Source organism: Scyliorhinus torazame, chromosome 17 (assembly GCF_047496885.1).
Source record: "Scyliorhinus torazame isolate Kashiwa2021f chromosome 17, sScyTor2.1, whole genome shotgun sequence".
Classification (NCBI taxonomy): domain Eukaryota; kingdom Metazoa; phylum Chordata; class Chondrichthyes; order Carcharhiniformes; family Scyliorhinidae; genus Scyliorhinus; species Scyliorhinus torazame.
The window spans coordinates 158,377,026-158,398,939 of NC_092723.1; the positions used below are offsets into that span (position 1 = coordinate 158,377,026).

General features: G+C 47.9%; 1 protein-coding gene across 4 annotated transcripts in view; it reads right to left on the reverse strand.

Moving 5' to 3' along the window:
- Nucleotides 1–329: 329 nt before the first annotated feature.
- tfap4 (transcription factor AP-4 (activating enhancer binding protein 4)) overlaps nucleotides 330–21,914 on the reverse strand; it is a 32,399-nt gene continuing 10,814 nt past the window's right edge. For 3 of the 4 annotated variants that reach the window (XM_072481428.1, XM_072481430.1, XM_072481427.1), the window contains exons 2-7: nucleotides 20,699–20,864; nucleotides 19,891–19,989; nucleotides 8,723–8,893; nucleotides 7,366–7,509; nucleotides 6,735–6,902; nucleotides 330–1,083 (exon numbers count right to left, since the gene is read on the reverse strand). In XM_072481428.1, the coding sequence (XP_072337529.1) occupies nucleotides 907–1,083; nucleotides 6,735–6,902; nucleotides 7,366–7,509; nucleotides 8,723–8,893; nucleotides 19,891–19,989; nucleotides 20,699–20,773 (834 nt within the window). In that variant the 5' untranslated portion in view covers nucleotides 20,774–20,864 and the 3' untranslated portion in view covers nucleotides 330–906. The remainder of the gene's footprint in view (nucleotides 1,084–6,734; nucleotides 6,903–7,365; nucleotides 7,510–8,722; nucleotides 8,894–19,890; nucleotides 19,990–20,698; nucleotides 20,865–21,914) is intronic. The other variant, XM_072481426.1, reaches the window with a different exon arrangement.

The following is a 21,914-nucleotide window of genomic DNA, read 5'->3' on the forward strand; positions in this document are numbered from 1 at the left end:
AGGCAGTTGCCCTTGTATTTGGACAACCGCTATTCCTGCCAATGAGTGTTAGCAGGCTTTTTAAAATCACACCCAGACCTCAATCCTGGCACATGGATGCAACTTCTGGCAAGAGAGCAATAATTCAGGAAAACAGAATCCCTTGTGATAACATATTTAAAAATGGTGGCCGATTAATTATTTTCCTAATTTACACTAATTCAAAAAGTCAAAACTATCCTACTGTCCTGAATGAGTGGTTTGCTAATCAATATTAATCTGATGTTTTCCTGCACACATACAGTTAACACCTAGCCACAGGAAAACACATGAACACACAAAAAAACTAATTGTTTAAAAAAAACAAAGTACAAACTTTATTTCTTTCTTTGCAAGGCAGGTGCCTTTTTTCCCACTTTCTTAACAAAATATAATAGTTTTTCCATGAACACAAACCTCATCTCAACTTAAAACGCGGATACGGGGAGAATTGGAAGGAACTAACAAACTAACTACACGAAAGAACATTGCTTAAAAAAATCACCTACATCAGTACAAGGGGGGGGGGCGGCAATTACAGAAGTGGGGTCCACAGTTCACACTGGGAGGAAGTGCCCCACTGGATTGAACAAATTGGTAAGTGCTTGAAACTCCCACCCCTCCCCAAAACGTAAAAAAATAAAAGAATGCTAAAATGTCCTTCAGCAACACTTCAGCTACGAATTCCAAGGTAGTCATGAGCGCAAGAAAGGATTTTGCAATCCCTTCTGGTATGGTCCAGATTTTTAATAGCCTCTCTCCTTCCAGGCTGAGACTGTTTACAGTATTGGGACGATCGAAAAGAGACCTCAACCATTTCTTTCCTTTCTTGAAAAAGAACATTGGGAACGATGTTTGAATCAATCCCGGCCTGGCGCATCTGTAGTGTCATGGAAGAATTCTCTCCGAGGGCTCCTTCTCCTCGCCTGGCACCATAATTTCCGTCGCCTCACTCCTCTCCCGGTCTGATTCAGTGCCTGACCAAACACGGGTAGGCTGGACAATAACTACTCTCCGCTGCTCCTCTTCCTGCTTTTCTTGTGTTCCTTCAATGTGCTGGATCGCCTGTGATTTAAATTTTAAAAAAACTTAAGTGGTAGTCAATCCGTTGGGGGGGGGGGGGGGTAGGTGGAGCAAAAAGAAATCTTAGTAAAACTTCCCCTATTTGGCCTATTGGGAAATTACTAGCAAGTGTCTCAGTGGCCCACAGTTCAAATTGAGGCTGTACCAAGTTAATCAGTATTACTTGAGGTGGCACAGTTAGCATCAGTGCCCTGGGCTAGGGAGATCAACATTCAGACAGGAACATCCACTTGTGATAAAATCAGAAAATGCTAGAAATATTCAGTAGGTCCGGCAGCATAAGTGAGAGAGAAATATAGTTATGCATTTCAAGTTGAAATGGGCAGCATGGCGCCGAGGACCCAGGTCCTGACTTTGGATCACTGTCCATGTGGAGTTTGCACATTCTCCGTGTGTTTGCGTGGGTTTTGCCCCCACAACCCAAAGATGTGCAGAGTAGGTGGACTGGCCACGCTAAATTGCCCCTTAATTGGGAAAAATGAATTGGGTACCTCTAAACGTTAAAAAAAACATTTCAAAGTTGAAGGGAGGCATGGTAGCACAGTGGTTAGCACAGTTGCTTCACAGCTCCAGGGTCCCAGGTTCGATTGCCGGCTTGGGTCACTGTCTGTGCGGAGTCTGCAAGTTCTCCTCGTGCCTGCGTGGGTTTCCTCCGGGGGCTCCTGTGTCCTCCCACAGTCCAAAGATGTGCAGGATAGGTGGATTGGCCATGCTAAATTGCCCTTATCAGACATAGACGTTACAGTGCAGAAGGAGGCTATTCGGCCCATCGAGTCTGCACCGGCTCTTGGAAAGAGCACCCTACCAAAGACCACACCTCCACCCTATCCCCATAACCAAGTAGCCCCACCCAACACTAAGGGCAATTTTGGAAACTAAGGGCAATTTAGCATGGCCAATCCACCTAACCTGAACATCTTTGGACTGCGGGAGGAAACCGGAGCACCCGGAGGAAACCCACGCACACATAGGGAGAACGTGCAGACTCCGCACAGACAGTGACCCAAGCCAGGAATCGAACCTGGGACCCTGGAGCTGTGAAGCAATTGTGCTAACCACTATGCTACTGTGCTGCCCTCAGTGTCCAAAAAGTTTAGGTGGGGTTACTGGGATAGGGTAGAGGTGTGGGCTTAGGTAGGGTGCTTTTTCCAAGGACCAGTGCAGACTCGATGGGCCGAATTGCCTCCTTCTGAACTGTAAATTCTATGATTCTAAGACCTTTCATTGAAACTAGGACAATTTAAAGGTGTACAGTAAAGTATTATCCAGCACTCTACCAACCAGAATTTCTCATGTTCTCCGAATACAAATCACTGTAGCAACTCGAGGCAATTTTGCATAGTTGTATACTGTATTTTATATTTCACAGTATGTTTTTATATACCGTTGAAGATTAAAAGTAAAAAGACTACTATCCTTTACTTCCAGAGTACCTGTATATTAGTTTGTGGTGCAAGTATTGTGATGTATTCCATTGGTAAATACTCTCTGTTAACCAACATTTTTGATTAACTGGCACCACCCATGTATGCTGGATTGATGCTGCAGGACTAAAGTGAGTAATAATGGGACAAGTAAAGAAACACAAGATGCATTGTGTGAATGGAGGAGATGTGAATCGCAGAATGATGAACAACTAGCATTAGAAAAAAAATAAAAAAATTAAAACCAGGAAAGAAAAATGAAACAAAATGGAGACAGAGATGATGATTTGAAATTGTTGAACTCAAAATGTTGAGTCCAGAAGGCTATAAAGTACCTAAATAAAAGATGAGGGGTGTTCCTCAAGCTTGCATTGAGCTTTAATGGAACACCGCAAGCGGCCCAGGGCAGAGAGGTCAGTGTAGGAGCGCAGTAGGGATAAATGGCAAGCCACGGGCAGCTTGCAGTCATTCTTGTGGACCGCAAAGCCGTCACCCAATCTGCATTTGGTTTCTCAGTGTAGTGCTGATTGCAGTGTGAACAGCAAATACAGCAGACTAAATTGAAAGTTATATATATATATATATATATATAAATTGCTGTTTCACCTGAAGGACTGTTTGGGACCTTGTAGAATGGGGAGAGAGAAGGTAAAAAGGCAGGTGTTGCATCCAACTCCGCACACATGGGAAGCGAGTGACTAAGAAGCAGACCCTTCAGAATCCTGAAAGGGGAGGCGAAGATGTGTTTGGTGGTGATGCTGTTCCTGAAGGTGGCAGAAAATGATCCGTTGAGTATGGATGCTGGACATGTACAAGATGATGACGAGGAAACCTGTTGTAATTCTGGGAGGGAGGGGCAGGGGAGAGAACAGAAGCCCGGGAAATAGTCAAGGACCCTGTCAACTACAGCAGGGCTAGGGCAGCACGGTGGCGCAGTGGTTAGTGCTGCTGCCTCACGGCGCCGAGGTCCCAAGTTCGATCCCAGCTCTGGGTCACTGTCCATGTGGTTTGCACATTCTCTCCGTGTTTGTGTGGGTTTTGCCCCCACAACCCAAAAGATGTGCAGGGTAGGTGAATTGGCTATGCTAAATTGCCCCTTAATTGGAAAAAATGAACTGGGTACCCTAAATTTTATTTTATTTTTTTAAACTACAGCAGGGTGGGAGAGGTGGGGAAATCCTCAATTAAGGAAAAAGGAAGAAATATCAGAAGGGCTGGTGTGGGAGATTGTATCATCAGAATAGATGCAACAGAAATGGAGAAACTAGGAGAATGGAAGAGTCCTTACAGAAAACAGGTCGTCACGGAGTGTAATCAAGGTAGCTGTGGAAGTCAGTGAGCTTATAATGAATGTTGGTTGTTGGCTTATCCCCAGAAATGGAGAAAGTAAGTGTCAGGCATAGACCATGTGATGACGAGAGAAGGGTGGAAATGGGAGGCAAAGTCAGTAAATTTTTCTATTTGTAATGGTTATTCACAGAAATCTCCATTCCTAATCCAGAGTTGGCAATTTTGAGCCAATGGAAATATAACGGTCTCATATTCCTGGACTGGAGAGAAGAGAAAGCCGGCCAGTGTTTGTTCCCTCTCTACACAAAGTTAGGTGACATGGGAACTTGTATAAGTGGGAGCAGATGTTACAAAAGGGGAACAGACATAGTAAATGAGTGGCTAAACTCTGCATAATGATGGTCAATGTGGGGAAGTGTGAGGTCATTCAATTTAGATCTGTGAAAGACAAGTCAGAATCTTTCTTAATGGTGAGACAAGAAACTGGAAGAGGAAAGGTGTGCAAGTGGACAATCACCAAAAGCCAGTCCACAGGTACACAAATTAACCAAAATGGCTAATGCAGTCTTGGCTTTTATCTCAAGGAAACTGAAATACAAAGGGTAGGAATTAATGCTTTAGTCATATGGTCTTGTTTAGAGTGGAGTGACTGCATTCAGTTCTGGGCACCACTCCTGAAGAGGAATGTCTTATTGTTTGTCCTTCGAGGCTAAGATGACCATGTTCATCATCTGGGTTTCTTGTTAGGTGGCTGTTAAGGCTGATCTGCGCCTGAAAGGTTCTGCTGAAAATAGGACAGAATGCTGCAGCCGATTGAATTTTGGACGAGTGGCTGGCTCAGCATTTTCTGACCTTGCATTTCTCTCTACCTTTGATTTGTACTTGCTTTCGAAGAAGGCCACACCAATTTGCTCCATGTGCAACGATCCTTGGCAAACTTCTCCAAGGACTATCAAAACTCCTCAATGAAGCCTTCAGTGTGTCTTTGTACTGCTTCCTTTGACTGTCTTGAGAGCACACCCCAGACTCAAGCTGTCCATTGAAGATTCACTTTGGTATATAAGGCTACATAACCAGCCCAAGTCAGTTGTGACTGTCAAAGTGTGGCTGCTTGGGATACCAGCTTGGGTAACCACCTCAATGTTTGATATTTTGTCCTGCCATCTGATCTTCAGAAGCTTCGAAGGCAGCTCAACTGAAGGTAGTTGAGCTTCTTGGAATGACATTGGTACATGCACAGAACAGAGAAATTGCTCGATAGACTTTGTTTGATCGGCAGATTTACTCCTCTTCATTCCCAGACTGATGTTCAAAATCTGCCAAAGGCTACATTTGTTTTGGCAATTCTTGGATGTCTCTCATCAAAATAGAATCCCGAGACAGTGTGCTGCTGAAATAAGTGAACTTATTCACTGCTGAACCTAACCTTTGGGCTTGAGATAGGGCTTGCTGATACATTACTTCAGGTTTTCTTCATTCTGATCATAAGACTACATGCATGCACTGGAGAACAATTCCCGCTCTGAACCAGCAGCTATTGTGCAGTCATTGGCAAACAGAAAATCGCGAAGTATGTCCTTAAAGACCTTGGTCTTTGCCTGAAATTATCTCAGATTGAGCAGCAGTCCATGCGATATCTGATATTGATGCCAGGATTAGCATTGTGGAATCAGCCAGTATGGTGGAGAAAAATATACTGAAGGGGGTGAGTGCTAGCACACAGCTCTGTTTAACTCTATTAGTGACTGACAATGGGTCAGAAAATTCACCATCATCCAGGCTACACATGTGTATGCCATCATTGAACTGTCGCACCGTGATGAATTTCCCAGGGGAGCCGAATTTCTCCATGAATTTCTAAAAGTCCCTCAGAGCTGACTGTGTCAAATATGGTGTAGAGGTCCATGTTCTGATCTTGGCAATTCTGGATCTGTCTCACTGTAAACACCATATCAGTGATTCCTCGACCTTTTCTGATACCTTACTGATTTTCTGGCAGCAGATCCTGGTCGAGGTGTTGCACTTAGTCATTTAGAAGGATTCTGGCAAAGCTTTTGGAGAGAAGTGAGATTCTTTGAAGGTTCTCATAAGATTGGCAAGTTCTTTTCTGCTTGTACAGGTTGACACAGAGGTATCTTTGTATTCCTCAGTGAGATAGCATCAGCTCCTGGAGCTTTGCCATTGCACAGAAGTTTGGTTACAATTGTTCTTTCGAACAGTGTGGGAGGGTCATCAGGAGGGAAGGTGATGACAACCTGTGGCAGCTTTTCGATTGTTTCTTCATTGATGGATGAAGGCCAAATGAGGACGTAGTTTAACTGATCTGCTCGGCTTTGCAGAATTTGTGATTTTTCTGTGAGCAGTGTTGGCACCAAGAATTGCTGGTAGACTGGGGCCCATGGACAGAATCTAGAGGGAGAGCTCTTGATGTTTAAGGCGAGATATATTAGTCTTGAAGGGTCTTGAAGACTATTGCAAATCTGCCAGAATGACACCGAAGCTTGGAGGGTTATAGGACAGATTGCATAAACCTGACTTGTAATCCCTTGAGTTTTGAACGTTAAGAGGTGATCTGATTAAAGTGTTTAAAATGATAATGGGTAAGTTAAAGTAATTAAAGGAAAAGTTTTTTCCTCCAGTAGTGGGAGCCAGAACAATGGTAAGAATCTGAAACTCTCTTTCTTCTCCAAATAGTTGTGAATGTTGGGAGTCAATTGGAGATTTCAAGACCAAGATTGATTTTGTTGGATATAAAAATATGGATCAGAGTTGGTTAAATGGTGTTAAGCTACAGATCGTCCATGATCTAACTGAACGGTAGAACAGGCCTAATGGGGCGAATGACCTCTTCCTGTTCCTAAAACCGAGAGGGCCACTGGAAACCCAGGGGAGTTGTGGCCATCAGGGCAGCAGTCTTACCTGCACAATGGTGTCCAGGTTCTGTCTTGATGTAGTGGAGGGGCTATTGATGACTGAGGATGGTCCCATTGTCACCACGGTGACTTGGTGTGAAGCTGGTGGGGGTGGAGTCTGCACTATGACAGTGGGATGGTGGGTTGACGCTGGGAAGACGTGAGCTGGCAGGAGCTAAAAGATAATCAGAGAGGGGCAAAAAGATGTAATTACAACAAGTTAACCCGTGTTGCTCACTAACCCGTTGCTAGAGCCCACAGTTGACAGTGGCTGAAGGCTCACAATTAGGCAGCGTTAATAGAGAGTCCATGGGCAGCACAGTGGCACAGTGGTTAGCATTGCTGCCTACGGCACTGAGGACCTAGGTTCGAATCCCAGCCCTGGGTCACTGTCCGTGTGGAGTTTGCACGTTCGCCCCGTGTCTGCGTGGGTTTCACCCCCACAAACCAAAGATGTGCAGGATAGGCGGATTGGCCACGCTAAATTGCCCCTTAATTGGAAAAAATAATTGGGCACCCTAAATTTATTTTAAAAAGAGAGTCCATTGTGTTCTGACTCTGAGAGGCATTACCCTTATGTGATAATGAATCGATGTTACTGAGCATGCAGTTTGAGCACTAGAGAGGCAAGTGCTGACCTGTGCCATAAGTTGGGACTCGGGCTCGTGCTGCTCCTCCTGTAGTAGGATCTTGGGCTGCTCCTGGTGCCGTTGCTGCAGCTGTACTTGTTGCGCAATGGCCTTTAGTTTTTCAGGGTACATGTGGGCGTCCAGCAAGCGAACCTGACAACAGATGCACCTCATCAGTCTCTCAGGGATAGTGGAGAGCTTTCCAGAGATTAAATTAAAATAGGCTCTGGAAAAAGCTTGGCCTCCTATCCATTGGGTTCCTGCATCACATGTGATGCTGGACGTCTGGCAGGAAGCTCCTGCTGCACGACTGCCCCTCCGCACCACTCCCTTACACCACTCCTAACATAGCTCCATAAGCAAAGCTGCCCTACCATACTTTGCTCAAGTGACAAGTGTGTGCCCAGTCAGTGGCTGTGTGTCATTTAGTACAGTAATATAGTAATTATGTGGCTGGACTTGTCATCCAGAGGCCGGACTAATGATCTGGTGACACCGGGCAACTGGAGAATATATATTCAATTAATTAAATAAATCTGGAACACAAAGCTAGTATCAAGAGTGGTGGCAATGAAACTACCAATTGTAAAAACCCATCTGGTTCACTAACATCTTTTTGGGGGAGGAAATCTGTCTTCCTTATCAGCCATGCTCTGACTGAATGGCGGAGAAGGCTCAAAGGGCTGAATTGCCTACTTCTGCTCCTAATTCCTATGGCCGACAAGTGATTCCAGACCCACATCAATGAGGGTGACTCTTAACTGCCCTCTGAAATGGCTCAGTAAGTCACTCAGTTGTCTTAAAGACAGTTTTTCAGCATCTTCTCGTCAGCAACAAGTCCTGGCCCTGCCACCGCTACCCATCATCATGAATGAATGGAATAAAAGGGTTATTCATTCACCAGATGTGAGCATCATTTGCTAGGCCAGCATTCATTGCCATTCCCCAATTGCCGTTAAGGTGATAGCGAGCTGCCTTCTTGAATCACTGCAGTCCCGGAGGTGTAGATACGCACCTACAGTGCTGTTTGGAAGTGAGTTCCTGGATTTTGACTCAGCGACAGTGAGGGAACGACAATATATTTCCAAGTCAGTGTGGTGAGAGGCTTGGAAGAAGCTTCCAAGTGGTGGCATCGCAACTAAACTTCCCACCCAACATCCACATACTAACATGCCAGAGTAGCTCCCCAGATAGCGATCAAGCACAGAGATCATGTTTCCATTTTTTCCTAATCCAGGGTGCCAAAGATAAATGTGATCAACTGTCTCAGCCCAAGATTAAATCTGGGGCCTTCTGTGTGCATGCCTTAGTACTGCACATGGTGCTCCCTTCATCTGTGATGAGCATCAAAGCAAATGCCACCAACCTGTTCCTCCAGCAACATCCTGACCGAACGCTCCTTGTCCAACTGATGTCGCAATTCAATCATTTCCCGCTTCAGGTCTTCCAGCTTCTCATCTTCCCAGACATCAGGGGAGCCAATCCCTTCATCCTTATCCTCTGCACGTCTCCGCTTAGGGGAGGAACCACTGTACTCCTGGAAGGCAAAGCTCTGTTAAATGCAATGACAGCTAATCCAAGTGTAATCAGAGTGGGAGTGCTATACTATCGAATGTACTGACTTTTCTGTGAGATATTAGGGGAATTCTTCCCTGCGGCTTAGCCGATATTTATTCCTCAATCAACATAACTAAAACCTATTATCTGGCCATGATTCTCACTCAGGGAGTGCCAGTTTGCTCGGAGTGCTGGGAGTTAAGGTAACAGTGGGAGTTTAGGGAAGTGGGGAAGCAGAGATTTAAAAGGAGTGGGAGTTGCCAGTGACACCCCGAGGCAGCAGGCGGAGTTTGAAAAACAATCCAGGAGTGACATCGTAGGAAAATGGTAAGTTCATTGGCTGGTTAATAACTGCTAATTTTAATGACCTATTCCAAGTTGCCTTCAGATTAAAAGTAAAAAGAGAAATATTTCACAGATTAGAAAGACTAAAAAAAATGAAAAACAAATTAAATAAAATAGAGATGCAGGACCAGGCGATGTGTTTTACCTGCATGATGTGGGAGCTGGTGGACCCCATTGTGGTTCCTAGTGAACACATCTTGTAGCAAGTGTTGGTTGCTTGAGGAACTTTGTTTGGCTCAAAGTTGATGAGCTGGAGTCTGAGCTTTGGATGCTGTGACACATCAGAAAGGGGGAGAGTTACCTGGACACGGTGTTCAAGAGGCAGCCACACCCCTTAGATTAATTACCTTAAATTCGGCCAGTGGTCAGGGACAGAAGGGTGTGACTATGAGTGAGGTAGGTAGTGGTATCCAGGAGGTAGGGTTGTAGGAGCCTCAGTCCTTACACTGTCCAACAGGTTTGAGATTCTTGACTTCCGGTTGCGGCGATGCACTGCTAAGCCGCATGTTTCGGCAGCTCCCGTTCTAACGGACTTTTGGGCTCTTTTCTGGAGCCCCAACGGAATTTTTTTTGGACCAAACCCAGTGTGGGGTGACGAAGGAAGGAGTCCCCTCGGGTGTGTATGGAAAGGATCGGTGGTAGTGGCCAGATTGCGAAGGATCCTTTGGAGCAGCGGCAGAGAAGAGAAGGAAGAAGCAAGATGGCGACGGATGGAGCCCAGACAACATGGGGCCCGGACCAGCAGGAATTCCTCCGACGGTGTGTGGAGGAATTAAAGGAGGAGGTGCTGGCGCCGATGTTATTGGCAATCGAAGGGCTAAAAGAAACGCAAAAGGCCCAGGCGATAGAGCTCCGTGGGGTGAAGGCGAAGGCATCTGAGAACGAGGATGAGATTCTGGGCCTAGCGGTAAAAATGGAGACGCACGAGGCGCTACATAAGAGGTGTATCGAAAGGCTCGAAGCCCTGGAGAACAGCTCGAGGAGAAAGAACAGCTCGAGGAGAAAGAACCTCCGAATTCTGGGTCTCCCCGAGGGAGTGGAGGGAGCTGATGTTGGGGCTTATGTGAGCACGATGCTCCATTCGCTAATGGAAGCTGAGGCCCCCTCGAGCCCCCTGGAGGTGGAAGGGGCTCACCGGGTCCTTGTGAGGAGACCAAAGGCTGGAGAACCACCAAGGGCGATAGTGGTGAGATTTCACCGCTTCACCGACAGAGAGGCGGTTTTGAGCTGGGCCAAGAAGGTACGGAGTAGCAGGTGGGAGGATGCGGTGATACGAGTGTATCAGGACTGGAGTGCGGAGGTGGCGAGAAGGAGGGCGAGATTTAATCGGGCCAAGGCGGTGCTTCACAAGAAGAAAATAAAGTTTGGGATGCTGCAGCTGGCGCGATTGTGGGTCACGTACCAAGGCAAACATTACTACTTTGAAACGTCGGATGAGGCATGGACCTTCATCCAAGAAGAGAAATTGGACCAGAACTGAGGGACTGATGCTGTGGGGGAGACGACGATGTCGATGTATAGAAATGTAAATTGGGGAATGGGAGGTTCACAGTATCGGGACGATAGACGGGGTTTTTTTTTCTTCTTGACGGGGGGACACTGAGAAATGTGGGCGCCGGTGGAAAAAGGGACTGAGGGGGGGGGATGGGGAATGGGGGAGCTGCGCCATGGGGGGGCGGGGCCGATCCAGGAAAGCGTGGGTTTTTCCCCGCGCTAGGGAGATGATGGCGGGAAGATAGGCGCAAGGAGGATGAGAGTTCCACACACGGGGGGGGGGGTCAAGGAGAGAGCGGGGGAAGCCGGGGTCAGTTGGAGTCAGCTGACTTTCGGAAGCATCATGGGGGAAGTAACCATGCTAGATGGGGATCTAGCGGGGGGGGGGGGGGGTCAACTGGGTTGCTGCTGTTGGGAGCGAGGGGGAGCTGGCAAGGGAAGAGGTGGTCGGGATGGGAGTGCGCGGCCTGGGGGACGGGTGGATGCGGGGGACTGGCCTAGAATAGGGGATGGCTAGTCGGCCGGGGGGGGGGCCAATCCGGCTGATCACGTGGAATGTGAGAGGCCTAAATGGGCCGATTAAGAGGGCCCGAGTGTTCGCGCACTTAAAAGGACTGAAGGCAGACGTGGTCATGCTTCAGGAGACGCATCTGAAGGTGGCGGATCAGGTTAGGTTAAGGAAAGGATGGGTGGGACAGGTGTTCCACTCAGGGTTGGACGCGAAAAATAGAGGGATGGCGATATTGGTGGGGAAATGGGTGTCGTTTGAGGCTAGGAATATAGTGGTGGACAACGGTGGTAGATATGTGATGGTGAGTGGTAGATTGCAGGGAAAGGAGGTCGTGCTGGGAAATGTACATGCCCCGAACTGGGACGACGCGGGATTTATGAAGCGGATGCTGGGACGTATCCCGGACCAGGAGGTGGGAAGCCTGGTAATGGGGGGGGTGGGGGGGTGGGGGGGGGGGATTTCAATACTGTGCTGGATCCAGGGTGAGATCGGTCCAGATCCAGGACCGGAAGAAGGCCGGCAGCGGCCAAGGTGCTCAGGGGGTTTATGGAGCAAATCGGGGGAGTGGATCCGTGGAGATTTGCCAGGCCGTTGGCCAAAGAGTTCTCCTTTTTCTCCCATGTCCATAAGGTATACTCCCGGTTAGATTTCTTTGTTTTGAGCAGGGCACTGATTTTGAGGGTGGCAGGAACGGAGTATTCGGCCATAGCCGTTTCAGACCATGCCCCGCACTGGGTGGATCTGCAACTAGGAGAGGAGAGGGAACAGCGCCCACTCTGGCGACTGGATGTGGGACTATTGGCGGATGAGGGGGTCTGTGGAAGGGTGCGGGGATGTATTGAGAGGTACCTGGAGGCCAATGATGAAGGTGAGATCCAGGTGGGGGTAGTATGGGAAGCGCTGAAGGCGGTGGTTAGGGTAGAGTTGATCTCCATTAGGGCTTACAAGGAGAAAAAAGAGGGCAAAGAGAGGGAGAGATTAGTGGGGGAGATTTTGAGTGTGGATAAAAGATATGCGGAGGCCCCGGACGAAGGACTATAAAGAGAGAGGCGAAGACTTCAGATGGAGTTTGACCTGTTGACCACAGGGAAGGCAGAGGCACAGTGGAGGAAGGCACAGGGGATGAGATACGAATATGGGGAAAAGGCGAGCCGGCTGCTGGCCCACCAGCTTCGTAAGAGGATAGCGGCGAGGGAAATAGGGGGAGTTAGGGATGAAGCGGGAACTACGGAGCGGAGAGCAGGGAAGGTAAATGAGGTGTTTAAGACCTTTTATGAGAGGCTATATAGGTCCCAGCCCCCGGAGGGAAAAGAGGGGATGCAACAGTTTCTGGACCAACTAAGGTTCCCGAGGGTGGAGGAGCAGGAGGTGGCAGGTCTGGGGGCGCCAATTGGGGTGGATGAGGTGACTAAAGGGCTGGGGAACATGCAGGCAGGGAAGGCCCCGGGACCAGACGGGTTCCCGGTGGAATTTTACAGGAAATATGTGGACTTGTTGGCCCCGTTGTTGGCGAGAACCTTTAACGAGGCCAGAGAAGGGGGGACTCTACCCCCGACAATGTCGGAGGCGACGATATCACTAATCCTGAAGCGTGATAAAGATCCGCTGCAATGTGGGTCATATAGGCCTATCTCGCACCTGAATGTAGACGCCAAGTGGCTGGCAAAAGTGCTAGCGACGAGGATCGAGGATTGTGTCCCGGGGGTGGTGCATGAAGGCCAGACAGGGTTTGTAAAGGGGAGACAATTGAATGTCAACATGCGACGGCTGCTGGGGGTGATAATGATGCCCCCAGCAAAGGGGGAGGCAGAGATAGTGGTAGCGATGGATGCAGAGAAGGCATTCGATGGGGTAGAGTGGGAGTATTTATGGGAGGTGTTGAGGAGGTTTGGGTTCGGGGAGGGGTTTGTCAGTTGGGTCAAACTCCTCTATGGGGCCCCAGAGGCAAGTGTAGTCACAAATCGGCAGAGATCGGAGTATTTTCGGTTACATAGGGGAACAAGGCAGAGGTGCCCCCTGTCCCCATTACTGTTCGCGCTGGCAATTGAACCACTGGCCATAGCGTTGAGAGACTCTAGGAAATGGAGGGGGGTGGTTAGAGGGGGAGAGGAATATAGAGTGTCACTCTACGCAGATGACATACTGCGGATCCTGTGGAGGGGATGACAGAGGTTATGCAGATATTGAGGGAGTTTGGAGATTTTTCGGGATATAGGCTTAATATGGGGAAGAGTGAGCTTTCGTAGTACACCCCGGGGATCAGGGAAGAGGGATAGACGCCCTGCCGTTAAGGAGAGTGGAAAGGAGCTTCCAATATTTCGGGATTCTGGTAGCCAAGAGCTGGGGAACTCTACACAAACTCAATCTGACGCGGCTGGTGGAGCAGATGGAGGAGGAGTTCAAGAGGTGGGATATGCTGCCGCTCTCACTGGCGGGCACAGTGCAGGCGGTCAAGATGATGGTCCTCCCAAGGTTTCTTTTTGTGTTTCAATGTCTCCCCATTTTGATCACTAAGTCCTTTTTTAAGAAAATAGACAGGAGCATTATGAGCTTTGTGTGGGCAGGGAAGACCCCGAGGGTAAGGAGGGGGTTCCTGCAGCGCAGCAGGGACAGAGGGGGACTGGCGTTGCCGAATCTAGACGACTATTACTGGGCCTCCAATGTGGCGATGGTTTGCAAGTGGATGAGGGAGGGAGAGGGGGCGGCGTGGAAGAGGCTGGAGATGGCGTCCTGTAAAGGAACAAGCCTAAAGGCGCTGGTGACGGCGCCGCTACCGCTCTCCCCGAAAAGGTATACCACGAACCCAGTGGTGGTGGCAACCTTAAGGATCTGGGGGCATTGGAGGCGACATAGGGGGTGACGGGTGCCTCGGCGTGGTCCCCGATCAGGAATAACCATAGGTTTGTCCCAGGAAGGATGGACGGAGGGTTCCAGAGCTGGCATCGGGCAGGAATTAGGAGATTGAGAGACTTGTTTATTGACGGGGAGTTTGCGAGCCTGGGAGCGCTGGAGGAAAAGTATGAGTTGCCCCTGGGGAATATCTTTAGATATATGCAAGTGAGGGTGTTTACGAGGCAACAGGTGAGGGAATTCCCGCTGCTCCCGACACAGGGGATCCAGGATAGAGTGATTTCGGGGGTATGGGTCGGGGAGGGCAAAGTGTCCGAAATATATCAGGAGATGAGAGACGAGGGGGAGGCGCTGGTAGAGGAGCTGAAGGGAAAATGGGAAGAAGAGCTGGGGGAGGAGATTCAGGAGGGGCTGTGGGCTGATGCCCTAAGTTGGGTAAATTCCTCTTCCTCGTGTGCCAGGCTTAGCCTGATACAATTCAAGGTTCTACACAGAGCACACATGATGGGAGCAAGGCTGAGCAGGTTCTTCGGAGTGGAGGACAGGTGCGGGAGGTGCTTGGGAAGCCCGGCGAACCACACACATATGTTCTGGTCATGTCCGGCACTGGATGAGTACTGGAGGGGAGTGGCAAGAGTGATTTCAAAGGTGGTGAAGGTCCAGGTCAAGCCAGGCTGGGGGTTAGCTATATTTGGGGTAGCGGAAGAGCCGGGAGTGCAGGAGGCGAAAGAGGCCGATATTCTGGCCTTTGCGTCCCTGGTAGCCCGGCGAAGGATCTTACTTATGTGGAAGGAAGCGAAACCCCCGGCGTGGAGGCCTGGACAAACGATATGGCAGGGTTCATAAAACTGGAACGGATGAAGTTTGCGTTGAGAGGATCGGTTCAGGGGTTCTCCAGGCGGTGGCAACCGTTCCTTGACTATCTCGCGGAATGTTAAGGGAAAATAGGTTGTCAGCAGCAGCAGCCCGGGGGGGCGGGGGGAGCACTATTTTTTGTTACTTTGCTAGTTCACTATTTTATTTAAATAATGTTACTTATTAGTTATTGTGTTATCTCTTATGTTGATTTGTAAAGTGGAAAAATTGTGTTTGAAAACTTTAATAAAATATATATTTTTTAAAAGGTTTGAGATTCTTGCTCCCTGTGTGGATGAGAGCGGGGACTGTGGGGACATTGAGTAAACTATAACTAATGGTTATAGTTAGGGGCATATAGACACTGTTCTCTGTGATCAGGATCGAGAGACCCGAAGGTTGTGTTGCCTACCTGGTGCTCTGGTTCAGGATATCTCATCTTGGGCTGCAGAGTGGGAGGGTAAAAAACAGTTGTCATGGTCCACATAGGTACCAACAACATAGGTTAGACAAGGATAATGGTTCATGACCAGCTAGGGACTAAATTAAAAACCAGAACCAAAAAGGGAATAATCTCCAGATTACAACTTGAGCCACAAGCTAATTGGCACAAGATCAATAAGATTTAAGAGATAAATGTGTGGCTCAAAGGTTGGTGTGGGAGAAATGGGTTTGAATTCATGTAACATTGGTACCAGTACTGGGGAAGGAGGGAGCTGTTCCAATGAGACGGTCTTCACCTGAATCATGCTGGGACCAGAGACCTGGCAAATCGCATAACTGAGGCTGCAGATAGGGCTAAATAATGAATCACAGAGACGTGGGTGCAAGGGGATTAGGACTGGGATTTAAATATTCAAGGATATGCGTCCAATCGAAAGGGCAGGCAGAGGGGGCGGGTTGCCTTGTTAGCAGGTGGACAGCCTGGTTAGCAGGTGGACAGCACGCTAGCACAGTGGGTAGCACTGTTGTTTCACAGCTCCACGGTCATTGGTTCGATTCCCAGCTTGGGTCATTGTCTGTGTGGAGTCTGCACTTTTCCCCTTGTCTGCGTGGTTTCCTCCGGGTGCTCCGGTTTCCTCCCACGAGTTCAGAAAGACGTGCTGTTAGGTGAATTGGACATTCTGAATTCTCCCTCAGTGTACCCGAACAGGCACCGGAATGTGGATTTTATTGCAGTGTTAACGTAAGCCTACTTGTGACACTAATAAAGATTATTATAGGAAGAAGTTAATCGATAGCATATCGGGTCGGAAGACGTAGAATCTGCGTGGGTAGAGTTGAGGAATTGCAAAGGGAAAAAGACCCTGACGGTAGTTATGTACAGGCCCCCTAGCAGTAGCCAGGGTGTGGGACAGAAAATAAATCAGGAGATAGAAAAGGCGTACAAGAAAGGCATATTACAATAATCATGGGGGATTTCAATCTGCAAGTGGACTGGGAAAATCAGCTTGGTAGTGAATCCCAAGGAAAGGAAGTTGCGGAACATCTACGAGATGGTTTTTTGGAGGAGCTTCCAGTTGAGCCCACTCAGGAACAGGCAATTCTGGATTTGGTGATATGTAATGAGGGAAGGCGGTGGCATAATGGTCTTGTCGCTGGACCAGTAATCCAGAGTCATGCTCTGGGGACCTGGTTTTGAATCCCGCCATGGCAGATGGTGAAATTTGAATTCAGTAAATATCTGGAATTAAAAGTCTAAAGGTGACCAGGAAACCATTGTCGATTGTCGTAAAAACCCATCGGTTCGCCAATGTCCTTTAGGGAGGGAAATCTGTCATCCTTATCTGGTCTGGCCTACATGTGACTCCAGACCCACACCAATATTCCAAAAGATGTACTTGTTAGGTGAATTGGACATTCTGAATTCTCCCTCAGTGTACCCAAATAGGCGCCGGAGTGTGGTGACTAGGGGCTTTTCACAGTAACTTCATTGCAGTGTTAATGTAGGCCTACTTGTGACACCAATAAAGATTATTATTATTAGTTTTCACATATAAATTTAGAGTATCCAATTCATTTTTTTCCAATTAAGGAGCAATTTAGCGTGGCCAATCCACCTACCCTGCACATCTTTTGGGTTGTGGGGGCGAAACCCATGCAAACATGGGGAGAATGTGCAAACTCCATACGGACAGTAACCCAGAGCCGGGAATGAACCTGGGACCTCGGCGTCGTGAGGCAACTGTGCTAACCACTTGCGCCACCGTGCTGCCCGAAGATTACTATTATTAAAGTGGTTGACTCTTAAATGCCCTCAGGGATGGGCAATAAATGCCCATCCAGCGATGCCCACAACCCATGAACAAATAAGGCAGACTCGATTAGGGAACTTAAGGTGAAGGAACCCTTCGGCAGTGACCATAATATGATCAAATTCACCCTACCGTTTGAGAGGGAGAAGCTGGAATTAGATGTAACAGTATTTTGATTGAGTAAAGATAACTACAAAGATACGAGGGAGGAGCTGGCCAGAGTTGATTGGAAGGGGAGCCAAGCAGGGAAGACAGTGGAACAGCAATGGCAGGGGTTTTGGAGGGTTATTTAGAAGGCACAACAGAAAAGCATCCCAAGAATGAGGAAACATGCTAAGGCAACCATGGCTGATGAGGGAAATCAAGGACAGCATAAAAGCAAAAGAAAAGGCATACAAGGTGATGAGGATTAGTGGGAAGTCAGAGGATTGGAAAGCCTTTAAAAGCAAGCAGAGGACAACTAAAAAAATAGCAATAAGGGAGAAGATGAAATAAGAGTATTAAGCTCGCTAGTAATATAAAAGAAGATTGCAAGAGTTTTTTTCAATATACAAGAGGTAAGCGAGAGGCAAAAATGGACATCAGACCACTGGGAAATGAGACTGGACAAGTTGCAATGGGGAACAAAGAAATAGCAGAGGAACTGAAAGATTGCATCATTCTTCACAGTGGAAGACGGCTGTGGCATATCAGAACTTCAAAAGAGAGTCAGGGGGCAGAGGTGAGTGTCGTGGCCATCACTAAGGACAAGGTGCTGGGGAAGCTGAAAGGTCTGAAGGTGGTTAAATCACCCAGGCCGGATGGACTACACCCTAGGGTTCTAAAGGTGATAACTGAGGAAATTCTGGAGGGATTGGTGATGATCTTTCAGGAATCACTGGAGTCAGGGAGGGTCCTAGAGCACTGGAAAATGACAAATGTAACATGTTTAAGGAGGGAGGGAGGCATAAGATGGGGAATAATAGGCCAATAAGCCAGACTTTGGTCGTTGGTAAGATTTGAGAGTCCATTATTAAGGATGAGATTGCGGAGTACTTGGAAGTGCATGATAAAGTAGGACTGAGTCAGCATGACTACGTCAAGGGGAGGTCATGCCTGACAAATCTGTTAGAATTCTTTGAAGAGGGGCAGCAAGGTGGTGCAGTGGGTTAGCCCTGTAGCCTCACGGCGCCAAGGTCCCAGGTTCGATCCCGGCTCTGGGTCACTGTCCGTGTGGAGTTTGCACATTCTCCCCGTGTTTGCATGGGTTTCACCCCCACAACCCAAAGATGTGCAGGCTAGGTGGATTGGCCACGCTAAATTGCCTCTTAATTGGAAAAAATTAATTGGGTACACTAAATTTATTTAAAAAAAAGAATTTTTGAAGAGGTAATGAGGAAGTTAGACAAAGGAGAGCCAGTGGATCTAATCTTTTGGATTTCCAGAAGGCCTTTGACAAGGTGCTGTACAGGAGGCTGCTAAATAAGATGTACAGGAGGCTGCTAAATAAGATAAGAGCCCATGGTGTTAAAGGCAAGGTACTGGCATGGATAGAGGACTGGCAGAAGGCAGAGAGTGGGGATAAACGGGTCTTTTTCAGGATAGCAGCCAGTGACTAGTGGTGTTCCCCAGGGGTCATTGTTTGGAGCACAACTATTCAAGAGGCGGCTAGATATAGCATTTGGGGAAAATGGGATCAAAGGCTATGGGGAGAAGCAGGATTAGGCTATTGAGTTGGATGATCAGCCATGATCGTGATGAATGGCGGAGCAAGCTCGAAGGGCCAAAAGGCCTCCTCCCGCTCCTATCTTCTATGTATCTATGTACCATTAGAAAGAAGGAACTGAGGGCATTGTTGCTAAATTTGCAGATGATACAAAGGTATGCAGAGGGTCAGGTAGTGTTGAGGAAGCGGGGAGGCTGCAGAAGGACTTGGACAGGCTAGGAGACTGGGCAAAGAAGTGGCAGATGAAATACAATGTGGAAAAGTGTAGGTTATGCACTTTGGTAGGAAGAAGAGGCATAGACTATTTTCTAAATAGAACCTAGGAGTCCTAGTTCAGGATTCTCTTAAGGTTAAGATGCAGGTTCAGTTGGCAGTCGGGAAGGCAAATGCAATGTTAGCATTCGTTTTGAGAGGGCTAGAATACAAGAGCAGGGATGTACAGCTGAGGCTGTTTAAGGCTCTGGTCACACCCCATTTGGAATATTGTGAGCAGTTTTGGGCCCGTATCGAAGGAAGGATCTGTTGGCCTTGAATGGTGTCTAGAGGAGGCTCGCAAGAATGATACAGGGAATAAAGGGCTGGTCTTATGTTGTCGAGCTATTGAGGACTCTGGGTCTGTACTCAATGGGGTCCCATACTGTTGGGGCATACTTGTGCTTTGAAAATGCCAATGGATTGATTGTATTACCCCCTCCTTTCCAGCTGATATCCTCTGTCCACCACCTGTTGTTCATAGGGAGCATATGTCGTCCATGAAGGGCGTCTTTGAAAAATGCAGTGTGCAGCCCACTACCAGCATCATGATCTATAAGACCCTCGCCTAACTGTACCACCCCCACATTGACCTAAACACTGTATATAATCAATCTGTTGAGGCCATGCCCCATAACATCCCAGGAACACTGCCACCAGCCATTGCCCACACCATCCCCTGCCCCACCAATTCCAGGCGGCATGCCCACCTGAATGAAGCGCTTCAACTGTGAGTTCTGCTGAAGTAGTCGGGTTTTCTCTTGCTCAAGTGAAAAGATATATTCTGCCGTTTGCTGCAAAATGGCTGCCTGTGGGGAAGAGAAATAACAGGAGCATGAATTGGGCCTCCAGTCAGGGTGGTACTTCATCACTGAAACCAAATGGTCTCAATTGGAGAAAAATGCATCATGAGGGAAGTTGATGATTGGGACTTTCTCCAATTATGCATTTGTTAAACAGTTACAGCAGGCCCTCATCATTAGTAGCACTGCACTGTAAGACTTTCCTCCATCACCCAATTGGACTCATTTAATCCCTCACTGCTGAAACCCACTAATTACATAGAACATACAGTGCAAAAGGAGTCCATTCGGCCCATCGAGTCTGCACCGACCCACATTAAGCCCTCACTTCCACCCTATCCCCGTAACCCAATAACCCCTCCTAACCTTTTTGGACACTAAGGGCAATTTAGCATGGCCAATCCACCTAACCTGCACGTCTTTGGACTGTGGCAGGAAACCGGAGCACCCGGAGGAAACCCATGCACACACGGGGAGAACGTGCAGACTCCGCACAGACAGTGAACCAGCGGAGAATCGAACCTGGGATCCTGGAGCTATGAAGCCAGTAAAATTGTCCAGTAAAATGTGACAAACGTGTCACGGCAAAATAGAATACGCTTAAAACAAGCCCCTGGCCCCACCCCCTCAATTCCAAATGTTGTAACCCCCTCTCTGATTCTGAGCACCCCTGTTGGGAACTGTGCATATGGAGGTGGACCAGTTGGCGCCTGACCTTGCTGAGTTTCTCGCCATCAGTGTGTGGTATCAGTGTTTTCAAGGATTGGAACCCAGCGTTAATGCTTTGCATTCGGCGCCTCTCATTGCTGTTGGCAATTTCTCTCCGTATCCTCCTCTCCTGGTCTCTCTGAGACTCCTGGGTCAGTGGGATGTTAGCCAAGCTGGAAAAAAAATCAAGATAATCATATCTTTATCCCCACAATTCACTTTCTTTTTTTAAAATTTAGAGTACCCAATTATTTTTTCCAATTAAGGGGCAATTTAGCGTGGCCAATCCACCTACCCTGCACATCTTTTGGGTTGTGGGGGCAAAACCCACGCAGACACGGGGAGAATGAGCAAACTCCACATGGACGGTGACCCAGGGCCGGGATTTAAACCTGGGTCCTCAACACCGTAGGCAACAATGCTAACCACTGTGCCACCGTGCTGCCCCACAATTCACTTTCTAACAATTTATCTTGCAGCACATCACCGGAATGACCATTATTCACATGTAAAGACATTTTAGTGGGGGTTATTTGACTACATAGGCATCATGGTCATGCCCAATCCCACTTTCATCTGGTGTTTATATACTCAACAGCTTCTGGCAGGAGTCACTGGTCTGTGACCAGACCTACCCCTGCACAACACAGAGACAATGAGTCCAATTTGAGTGACACAATCTGCTGCATCAGAGCCTGCTGGTCTGAACCTCTGCAGCAACTAACACAGGTTCCTTCTTCTTGTCTCTCTCATTCTACCACACAAATGCCTGTAAAAGCAATACAGATCCAGTGTGGTGGTATGTATTAGGGGTAATACGGTACATCACGTGTCAACAGGCTATTGGTGGAGGGATGCCAGGTCCTGATAGGATCTGCCACCTACTGGACTCCACCCAGAAATGCCGGTATAAGAACCCAGTTTTACCCTCCATTTCCCTCAGCAGTTGCATTCTGTAACCACGCTGCTGGGGATAAAGTTCTGCTTAATAAAGCCTTCAATTGACATTACCTCAACCTGCCTCACATCATATTGACGGTGCTACATCCAGTAATCAAAATAGAACCATACTGGAGAGTAAGATCCATAGGTTTTGGATAGTTAGATTAACATTTTAGCTCACATTTTTGTATCGCCATTATTTTCTATATCTACATTGATAATGAAAGTTGCCTATATGAACACCAGTCAGGTTGCAATTACTACTTCCGGCCAATTGTGTT